We start from the raw sequence: 11889 nt of genomic DNA on the forward strand, positions 1-11889 counted from the left end.
TCCCCTTCTGTTTAAATAAAGAGGCTACATTTAGTGGTTGCAGAACAGGGATAGAAATCTCATATAACTTTCCAGAGAGCATCCTCTGTGCATTGGACAGCTTCACCAGTGCTTCATTCTAGTTTTATCAGTTTAATTTGACTTAGTCCAGAAAAAAATCTGTTGTAGAGATTTATGTATATATCAGTAAGTAAGGTCCTTTTTTTTTCCCCAGCCATAGTAATCTATGAAAAAAATAAAATATATCTGGTTGAACTGTCATAGAAACTACTACATTACTGCCATTACCACTGATTTGCTCTTGTTTATGGACTAAACAAGAATAATGTACTTTATTCATGGATCCCCAAAATTTATGAAGGCGTATTTAATAGAGATGGAGCACATCATTTTATTGGCACTCTAGAAACAGGTGGAGACTATGCTGTCAAAATTTACTTTAAATGCAATATTAACATAGCCTTAAAAGCCTCTGTAGAGAAAGGAACAATGCAAGTTAAAAAGTATTTAAAACCCTACCAAATATAAACATAATAAATAACAGCAACCAAAATATTCAAACTAGGAACATGCATTTCCAACTGGAATGCAAATTTAGTAGCATCAGTACCTTAGAAATGAGCCCATAAGCCTGTATGGAGAAATTAAAAGGACCTGCTAACTGGGGGAATGAGTACTTATTTCTTTCACTTAATCTGATATTATTTCTAAACAAGCAAAACTGAAACTTGCAAATGCTCATACTGCTGAAATGCAAGCACTCATCGTCATTCAGAGACTCCTTCCACCAGCATCTCGCTGTGAGATGCTGCATCATTGGGATACATCATCCCATCGCTCAAGCAGAGGAGGGCTTTTGTACCTGGATTTTGGATAATTGCAGGTAGATTTTGCAGCAAATTAAATAGGCAGGTAAAGACTTCAACATGAATGTCTGAAAGGAAAACGTAACTTGCAGAGTCACAACTGTCTACACATTTATATACATAGGCCATTCATTTCCTCTTTTATTCATAAATACTGCAACTTACAAGGCCACCATAAAAGCTTCTGTTAACATACACAAGACACAATGCAGAAATCAGCAAAACTTATTTTTTTACTTTGCCATTCAGAGGGAAATTGAAAAAAGATATCTGAAATGATCCCCCATCTGAATGAGAACATTTCCTTGAGCTACTTAATTATGGGGGTCTGAGAAGGCAAGTATATTCCAAAAGACTGATAAAAGGTTTTGAAGGATATTAAGCACGTGGCTTTTACTGCTTATAGCAGAAGCAGCTACATGAGTTCATTCCACATTCAGAGCCATCAAGTCTCAGAGTCCTGAAGCAGACAACATCTGCAGCATAAGCTATCCAACTCAGCCTAGAATATTACCAAAAGTTTTTTTTTCCTTCTGACTATAGCTATAATGTCTCAAAAGGATTTGGAAAGCATGCAGAAATTTAAATGACGATCTTGAAGATGTTATCAGTTTAGGTTTTACAGTTTCACTACCTACTGAGATATGCAAACATTCACAGCACAAAAATACTTAATGCTTGTTTGTAGTTTTTAAAGCTTTAAACACTCTTTGAAAGGCTGAACTGACGGCTCATTTTGCAAAGGGAAAGCAATTTGGAGGGAAAAAAAGTTTAGAACTGGGGCCTGTTAGCTTGCTTTCATTGCAAGTAAACAAAAAGTCCCCATTAACAAGCATCCAGGACAAAAGGAGTTAATATTTAATTAAAACCAGCTCTATCCACTGTAACAATGACCTGGAGCCAAACAAGGCAGAAGATGTATGAGTCATTCTTTCTGCCAGTGAATGAGACAGCTGATCTCCGAAGCAATTCCTCAAGACAAGCAGTCAGAACTGGAGTTCTGCCTCCATTCACAAAAACACAGTCCAGCATGAACCATGTGGCCCCAACCACAAGCTTTTCATGTCACACCCTTCCAGAAAGCTACAGCAAAGTAAACTTGAACTTTAGGCATAAACACAGTGATTTCACTGCTTTGTCTCAAGATGCAGCACAGACCTGCTGAGGAACGTTATTTAATAAATGAAAAGTTAAGCAAACTATAAAGGGCTTAAACTTAACTCTTCCTTCTCCTGCTCACAAACTGCTTCCAAAAGCTCAGCTGCACTCCAGAGAAAGGTGTTCTTGTTAAAAGAAAAGAAAAAAACAAAAAAAACCCAAAAAACTAACTGGAAACTGTCCAGAAAAACAAGAAGCTGAAAATGCTTCACTTAAAACTTTATTTTGGGTAGCAGAACACTTCCTGCGGTACTGTGTGCTCTGACCTCATGCTTCACTTTTAGAGCTAAGAGCAATTAGTTTTAAAATATCCATCATTTATTCAAAGTGGCAAAAGAAATTGAAATTGACAGGAAATTCTATATGAGCAGTAGTATTTTGGCCTCAGCTAAAATAAGACTTTGGGCCTCAACAGTAATGGATCTATTGAGTTTTCTTTGATTCATTGTCAGTTCTGAAAATCTGAAAGATTGGCTAAATTGTAAGTATTCCTGCAAGAGCTGGGGTGGGGAGGTGTTGGTTGGTGGCTGTACTTTTTCCACAGGAACAACTGTTTCTAACAAAGAAGCATTGGGAAGGTAAAACAATGATAAATTTCAAGATGGTAAAAAAATTTATTACCCATAAGCACTGGATTTGCTGTCAAAACAACCTCAAACCCTTTTTACATAACGTGAGATGCTCTGACTAATAAACTTAAATGCACTTCAAAACTAGTTCCAGATCTCAAAATTCTTCCTTATGTGAATAATTCCTAGGAATATGAAGATGGGTTTGCAGAATCTGCTCTTCATTTGCTGCTATACTAAAAATGAGGAAAAAATTTAGTTTTAAAAGGAGTTCTCACATTTAGTATTTTGCTACATGCCTCATGGTTAGCAAAACCCTGTCCGCATTCAAAAATTATGATTTTGAGTAAAATTATTTACTTTACTAGCAAACAAGAAAAACATGAAAAAGTTTATTACTACGCAGACTTTCAGACTTGTAGATTTTTGGTGGGTTTATGTCTTTTGGATTTTTATTTTAATAACATCCCTTGACTTCCTTTTTGCCTAATCTAACTGCTCTTTTTTGTGCAGATATTTATGATCACAAGCTGTATTAGAAAATCAAATCTATCAGATCCCTAGAGTGCACAAAAAAAAAGAGAATAAGATATTCTCTGTATTACAAACTGAAAGTGTTTTCACTTCTTTTAAGAGTGTTTGTTCCTGTCAGGCAGATTTCAGTCATGGAGGTACTAAATTACAATTTCTTGACTCTTATTGCCCCTATAAAAAATGTGGATAATTCTTGAATGTGGCTACATACCATCTGCCTTACACAGGCTAAATTTTACAACTTTTTGGCAGAAAAAAGCTAGTTAGTCAGATTAAACAAAGCCATTCTAACTAGACTAATATTTGAAGATCCAGTACTCTCTTTTATTAAAAGCAATCCTTCAAGACCTAGAAACTATTTCCTTTCACACCTCCTCATTCAAGAAACAAGCTACAAGTCAACACTTGCTTAGACATCACTGCAACACTGGTGGGACCTTCACATCAGGAGAACAGAGGGAAGAAACTTATTTCCTCAAGTTCATTCCAAAGTTGGCCAATAATTGTTGGAGGGAAATTACTTACTTTCAGATACTAAGAAGTGGCTTTTGAATAGCACTAGCTGAAGAAGCCATCCCCTCAATTTCGCAGAGTTGCGGTAGAGGCACGAACCCGTTATCTGTAGCTGTTATTTCAAACCCCTTTCTGTTTACTTAATCTTTTTGTATGTTTTTCAAATCACATAAATAATGTTATATTTTAGTTTTTAGTACATTGTCATCTGAGAAGCTTATTAACTTGCTCCAAGAAGCAGATCTAGTGCATAAATTTATTATTTGTCTTCACTTGGGATGCCTCTTACATATCTTAAACAAGCTGTAGGAGAAATTAGTGTCTAAATAATATTTAAAAAAAAAATCAGTGTTCTTTGTTAATCTAGTAGTCCCCAAAACCAAACGCTTTCACCATAGAAAGGAGACACTAACTCACTCACTAACAATTTGTTCTCTCTACATTTTTTCCCACAACAAGTAGGTAGAGTTACCATGACAAGATAACATTAGATTAATATTTTAACCACTTTTTTCAAGTCACCGAACAATTGCTACCTGACAGAACCAATCTGATTCCAAGCACATGGAATCAATAAAGTCGTTTTATAGTATTATCATGTCAAAATGTTGCCACTGAGTTATTTAAATATACAAGATAAAATCCAAATAATATTTGCCTTGGTTAGCAATAGGCAAGTTTAACTATTTCAAGGCTGGACATTGAAAAAAATATTAAAGGCTTCCCATTTTCAATTTCTAGCATGAGAAAACTGTTATACTCTATCTTCTGTCTTGCATAACAATTGACACAGGGCAATCTCAGAGTTGTTTTACATCAAAATAATTTAGAGTCTTTCTTACATATATAGTACTACACAGAGTAAGAAGTAAAACTCATTTCCATAAAAATCTACTATGCAGCTAGTGGAATACATTTGTGAGCTCTCTGTAAGTAGTATTCAGCTTGTTAATTATGTAGTAATAAAATATTAAACAGGTTACACAAATTGTTTACATTTGGATTAATTCTTTAATATAAGTGAACCTCCCACCACTTTCTAGAGGAAAAGAATACATATCTCTTCTGTTTACTTGTTTACCACCTACTTGTCACAGGTGACACTAACTGTAAAAATCTTCAGGCTAAAATACGTGATGCAGTAAGGACAGCTTTAAGAAAAGCAAAACAAAGAAAAATACACAAGCATTATTTCTGTGTGTCATAAAATGCAACTCACTTTCTTCTCCTAACTAACAAGTAGATTTTTGACCTGGTTACTCCCCGGTGAGGATCTGAACTTGTGGGAGAAACCTGGTCAGCTGCCACTGCTTTTCTTAAAAAGGGTCAAGATGTTTTAAAATTTCATGGTCATTTCCCTGGCTCCAGAGCATTATGAAAAGAAATATGTAAACAGTACTGATGCTGCCAAATTGGCAGACTTCTAGCCTAGGAAGGTCCAGAAATACATAAATGGACACATCTAGCAATGGGTAAACAAGTCTGATTTCAAAATCTGTTTCCTGGCTAAGCTCATCCATATAGACATTTGAGCAGACCTACAATGTCCTCAAACACTAGCATATTATAAAGAGTAACAGAAGTTGTTAAGGGTGGTTTTTTATTTTTTTCCATAAAACTTTGGGATCAAGCTAATAGTTCAATATTTGATGTTGTCATCTTAACTTTTTATTTCAGTTTTAGTTTAGCCTTATGAAAAGCTGTGCAAAGTTTGTTTCATGAAACAGCTCAAACCACGGCATGGCCAGAAACAGAGATCTCTTAAAGTACTGCTAGAGCACTAAAAAACCTGTAATATTTAGTTGAAATATAGTGTGGACAAATAGTGTTATTTAGGTTTATTTCTTTCTGCTATGTAAAAAAAAAGGAACTTTTTTTTCATTTTAAAATATTTTCCAGATTATTTTATCTGCCTTTATAAAGGTTACTCAACCTACCTGACATGGGACTACACACCTTCTCTCTCAAAACCTATCTAAATTTATTCAGTGAAATACTCTCTGATAAAGAGGTTAAAGGGCTCTCAAACAAATTATTCTAGTCTAAAATAAGCAGTGCCTTCAGAAAAAAAAATGCCATGGCATTAATTTATATACTTATGGAAATGATCAAATTTCAGTTTTAAATTCTGCATTATTTTTCAAACTTCCATTATTATCTGCACATGCATTATGAATCTGCCTGCATTTTTTCTGACTTAAGATCAAAGAAATTTAACCATTTTTCAAAACCATCCATGCCAGTGAAACAATCAAACTCAAAGTTAACCTCTAAATTAAAATATAGTATCTTTTGAGTAGCATTTTAACATGATTGTGATTGCAAACATGAATGAGATGATACAATGTAAAGAGCTCCTTAGGAAAATCGCCACAGGGAGACAGCTACAGCTGACCATTATACTACAAAAATGGTCTTAGTTCAGGACAGCCTGTTTTCAATTATTAGGGAAGAATTTTATAGCTCATAAAAATATATCCTCTGTTCCATTAATTTCAGGAGGGGTTTTTGATTATACACAGAATAACCCCATACTAAAACTAATACTAGGAGAATAAAAATGTCATCAAAATAAACAATACCCCACAACTTACTAATAGGTAAAGAAACCACACAAAAAGCTGTTAAAACAGAGTCAGGGTATAAACAAGTAGTCAGCAATATTTCTCTTTCTATGAACACTAACAGCAAGCATGTCACCCCACCATCCCTCCTTTAAAACAAAAACAAAACAGAACAAAAAAATCAAAAACCAAAAAAAAACCCAACAACAACAACAACAAAAAAAAAAAAACCAAACCAAAAAAAATAAAAAAAACCAAACACAGAACATCTCTTCTATAAACAGCTGTACATAGTCCTGTACAGGAAAAAACTTAAACATATGTGAATACTCACATTCATTTAAATCACGATGAATCTGGAGAGATTATTTTAACTTGCATCAAATTTATGTCTATTTCAGATGCAGAAGTTTACATAAAAAAATTGACCAGAAATATTGAGAAGAGATAATGCACAAAAATACACAGTATGCTTCAAATGCTTCAAATAAACAGTACTCTGAATATTAAAGAAAAAAAAATCAGAAAATGTTGCTGAAAACAAATAGACTTGAACAAGCAAAAAGGTACCTTGCAACTTGTTAAAGTTCTAATGCAGCAGCTCATTTTTAGTTACTGTTAAATGAATATCTCAACAACTACTCAAAATTCAGATTTGTACATTATTGTTCTTAAACCCTGTCTCTTCACTAGAATGTGCTCTGCAAGATTATTTGAAATACTTAAAAGAGCATGCATGTGTAAAACCGACCGATGTTAGTTTTCTAATCACCCGGTACAGAATCTCACAACTACAAATACAAAGACAAAAATAACATGCAAAATATTTAAAGGTTTCTGAAAAAAAAATAAAAGAAAGAAAAAGTATTGGTTAAGCATTTCATACACACCTAATGTTCTGTGTTGTGAACAAGGTGGAAAGAAGACACTTGCACTTAAATCTTGAAGCATCCCGTCCCGATGAACCCAGAGAAACTAATTTCTGCCATCAGAAAAGTACTCCACCAGAACACCAAATAATTATGTGTGCTGCTGAAAAGGAAACAGCAAGCCCAGTTCTGGCTGTATGTAGTCTCTCGAGGTACAATAATATAAACCTGATCAATTGCAATTAAAATCTGAACAGAGGCTTAGAACTTGAAGTCTTGGTGCATTAGTTCTTGCCAAAAGCAGATGTGATTGTGAGCTGGAAGCAATTTCTCCTGGTAATTTGTGATGACACTGGGTAGAGCAGCCCCAGAGTCCCCAAAGACAAACTCATCAGAGGCTCTAATGTATGCATGACACATGAGGTGGCTCTTTTAGAGCTCAATTAATTGGGCTGAACATTAAGACAGCAAGTTCAGGACTTTTTTTTTCCCCTCCAGAGTTGTTTTTCCTCTTTTTACAAGCAGCTTTTTCCCTTACCTTCTGCAAGCCATGTCTCCTGTAATTGGCTCAGATCTTGAAAGAGTTCTGCAAAAAGATAAAGACATAGATAAAATGTTATCTCTTCAAAAGATTAAAATAGGTTCAAAAATATATTTTTTCCTTAAGAGCAGTATACATTAATTCTGTTTTGGCAGTCAAGTGTACAGAAAAAGCAGGCATTCTGAGGCATCAGTTACTGATTTTTCTACACCTATTAATAAAACCCCAAGCACTTACTGTATTTTCAGCTCTTGAAATAATAACCAGAATCTTAACCAGAGCTCTGTAGTATAGAAGGCTCATTCAGCAACACATAGAAAAGCTAAAAATCATAATATTTCTTACAGGTGAACAATTTCTTCTTATACAACTCAGGCCTTCTCCTGTAATATCTGCCCCGGATAAAGCTTGCTTGGACTTCCACAGTTCTGCTGAGCAACAACTGAGTATTTTTAATAGTAAGGTCATAACTATCATAAAAATTCTGAAGACGTGACCTGAGATGCTGCACGAGCAAAGAGAAATGGGAAATCTTTTGTACTTCCCCTAATGTTTTACTTCATATGACATGAGAACCACCACTATTTCCTCTATGCTGTACTCACTGTACTTCTTTAAAACTAAAACCTTTTTCGTGGACTGAATTTTGCAGCAGCTTATCTTTTGCAATGCACTGAAATCAGTTACTTATAATGGGTGTAAAGCAGAGCAGCATTCAGCTTACTTGCAAGCCTCAGAAACTCAGTTACGAAAATTCTGTTTGCTAAGACTAAGTAGGATATTTGAACTAACAAATGGTTTATTTTTAATTTACTGTATTTTGAGAGAGACTTCCTCTTTTATGAATGCTGACAGATAACTATTTACATATACTTAAATGACAGAGGGTATTCATTTATCCTGTGGACTGATACCCCACATGCACATTGGGAAATGATTTAACTGAAAATCAGAAAGTTGCTTTTTTCTGAATCTACTTTTCCAGGCAAGTATGGACTTTGAAAAGTGTGTCAGTGTGTTCTTACCCTGATAAGATTTACATAGGGGTAAGTTATAGGCCTCTACATATCTTCCTGTAGGTCTCATGTACTTTCTGGGCTGTAGGCGTAGCATAATACAGACCTTGTAACCTAAAGAAGTGTTAACAGCTACAGTTCTCAAGCTACAGTCCTCGGTGGCTACTGATGGGACTAAGTTACAAACCTTTGGGCCCCCAAAACTTTCTCCACTCTAGGCTCCCTTAATCGAAATTCCCTGGATTTTTAACCCTGTTAGTGTCATACAACAAGAGAAACAGGCCAGCAGGCACGAGAACCCTGACTATACAGTAAAGCTGGTGAAAATCAAATCTCCACACCCACATTCTCTCACTCTTGCTACCACTAGTGAAGACATACCAGGGAAAAGGACGTTAAAAGAAGTGAGGGATGAAGAATGCCCTAAATATGAAGAGGCTTGATGGTGAAAACCCAGGTGCCATGACTTGTGTCAGATGCCGCAAAGGCTTGTCCTCAGCACATGACATCCGTGTGCCACATGTGCACAAAATGCAACAGGGTAAGTCAAGGAAAGACTTTCAACTTTATACATTTATTGCCTCTGCCAGTTTGTTTTGCACTAGTAAATGTAGTTTTCTTGTCTTGTTTATTCAGATTGATTTAGATATATTTATCTCCAAAATAAATAAATAAAGAACTCTCAAAATGCTTCTCTGCATTAGTAAGAAAAGGGGGGGGGCAGGGGGGGGAACAACAAGCCCTCACCTTCTGAATCATGAGCCAGGTCTCTGTTAATGAATTTTCTTTTCCTGACATTTGTCGGTCTCTCATTACAGTTTCTCCCACGCGGATTCTATAAACAGGAAAGATCAGTTACTTTAGAAATCTGAGGTTTGAGATTTGGTTGGGTTTGTTTTGGGCTTTTTTTAATTAATCAGGAATATGCAAAGTTGGCATAAATTCTTTATATTTTCAAACAGGGACTTCTTGCCAGCCTTCAATTTCTAACAAAAGATACTGCTGAGCACCTAATATCCTCCCAAAGAGTCCTATATCTAAATGCAACACAATTCTATCTATCTATGTAGACATCTATTTGTACAATATGTATATAATGTGCTTAAGCAGCAACACAATGCCAATTGTATTTTTAGCATCTAAAGTATACAAACCTACACAATAGCCCATAAATCCCCATAGCATAAGCTATGCAGGAGAGCCCAGACATGAAATTATAATGGACTGCTTTGTTTCCCTGTGTTACTTATAAAATTGTTTGCGAAGTCCTGAATGAAAAAAAAAAGAGAGGGGAAAAAAAAGGTTAATGTTTGCCTCAACTTCATTCTTTTGAACGTTGCAGCAAACGCAGCCAGAAACTTTGAATGCAGCTGCTGCTGCTCTCGCCTCCCTCATCCGCTAATCATGTGCATGATTTTTTAATCATCCCAAAACTGTCTTTAAAAGAACACGATGCTTTATTGCAATAACTAAGAAGATAGGCTCATCCTGCAAGCAAAGCTCCCAGATGAAGAGTCGCCCCTACAGCCGTAACAAAGCAGAGACTGTGTCTGTAAAACTCCCCCACAGAAATAAGTCCGAGTCAAGTTTATAAACACCAACTTTGAACTGATCACTCACATTGGTGACCATGTAAGGCACTTGCTGGTCATAAAATCCATCCATTCTGCAGCTCTTCCACGAGTCTTAGCTCAGTGTTTTTTATTTACTGGGCATTTGATCTGGAGATTTCCTCGGGATCTGGACTCCAATCAGCCTAGAGAGGAATACAAGATGGCTTTTAGATTTAAAAAAAAAAAAAAAAAAAGAGCCAGCATGAATGAACTGCTTGCATTTGCATACCTAATTAACCTCAAAGAGTCCCATTCATAAAAACAACCCTCCCTTCTCTGCCTTCACCTGGGTTACACACTCCTGCCAGCAAAACGCGGAGCAAAAGCACTCGGCGGCGGCGGCCGGCGGGGCGAGAGGCAGGGCTTTATTTACACTGCGCGCCGCGCCCGCGGGCGATCCGCGCCGGCGGCAGCCCCGGCTCTCGCAAGCGTGTGCTCAACTCGTAATGGCGAACGCGGGGCTCGCCGCGCACCTCGCGGCGGCGGCGGCGCCCGGCGGCCACGCACTCACCGCCCTCACACACACACACACACAGACAGACACACAGACACACACACACACAGGCACGGCCCCCCCGCCCCGCGCACCAGCCACCTTCTCCCACAGGATCGCTCCCGCAGCCCCACCGCCGCCGCGCGATCCTGCGGGGCGGCGGGCAAAGTTGCGGGGCAAGACCCACCTGAAGGCCACGCGCGGCGATCGGCTGCAAAAAAATTCCCTCCAAATTTAATAAAAACATTAATTATTCCCCGGCACTTCCCCCTTGGAAGCCGCGAGCGCCACTGACAGAGCTCAATCCCGTGGTTTTTCCTCTCCTCCTCCTCCAGGGGCCCCCGAGCCGCGCCGGCGGATCCCCGCCGCCCATTGGCTCCCCGCGCCCCCCGCCGGATCGCCGATCGCCGCGGCCCGCCCGCCCCGGCCCCGGCCCCGGCCCCGCCGCCCCGCCCGGCCCCGCGGGGGCGACTCCTGCCGCGGCCCCGGCCCGCGCCGCCCGCGGGGCAGCGCCTCGGAAGTGGCGCTCAGGGGCCCGCCGGTAGCGCGGGATCCTGCCGCGGGCACGCCGTGTCCCCTACGCCCCCCCCGGGTGGCAGGGCAACCCTTCCCATTCACAAAAAATAAATTATTTAAAGAAAAAGTTTCTCCTGCCTGACTCTGTAAAGCGAAACGCGCCCCCCACGCACACGCGCGCCCTTTCTGGCGGCAGAGCTGCCCCGCAAAGCGCCGCGGGCACCCGGAGGTGAGCGCGGCGAGAGAGACTTGGTACCGTTTTGTCCGGTGCTGGTGGCATCCCGGGGCTCATGGTCGCTCTCGGTTTGGTTTTTTTTGTTGGGCGTTTTTTGGTTGGCGGGTTTGGGGTGGGTTTTTTTTGGTTGGTTTTTTTTTTGGGTTGGTTTTTTTTTTCGTTGAATCATAGAAAGCAATTTTTATTTCTACGAGGATGACATAATTTCTAAGTTTTGTAGACAGAATTTGGCAGCACCCATACACCGGATCAAGGGGAATTTTTGGTGTAGTGGTGCCAGGACCCACCAATGTCAGGACTTTTGAGCACTTCTGTAAGAAAGCAAGCTTTCTGTTCTTTGGACAGAGTGGCTGTTGGAAGGCTGTGTCCAAAAACTCTTGCCTTTCTGAACTGCCAAGATGC

At 38.8% G+C, this 11889-nt stretch overlaps 1 protein-coding gene across 1 annotated transcript in view; it reads right to left on the minus strand.

Annotated features, from left to right (window-relative positions):
- ETV1 (ETS variant transcription factor 1) overlaps positions 1 to 11095 on the minus strand; it is a 65920-nt gene extending 54825 nt beyond the window's left edge. The window contains 4 exon segments of the mRNA XM_030966856.1: positions 7612 to 7659; positions 9378 to 9465; positions 10251 to 10386; positions 10924 to 11095. Coding sequence (XP_030822716.1) covers positions 7612 to 7659; positions 9378 to 9465; positions 10251 to 10295 — 181 coding nt within the window. The 5' untranslated portion in view covers positions 10296 to 10386; positions 10924 to 11095.
- Positions 11096 to 11889: the final 794 nt, after the last annotated feature.

This window comes from Camarhynchus parvulus, chromosome 2, assembly GCF_901933205.1.
Source record: "Camarhynchus parvulus chromosome 2, STF_HiC, whole genome shotgun sequence".
Taxonomy (NCBI): domain Eukaryota; kingdom Metazoa; phylum Chordata; class Aves; order Passeriformes; family Thraupidae; genus Camarhynchus; species Camarhynchus parvulus.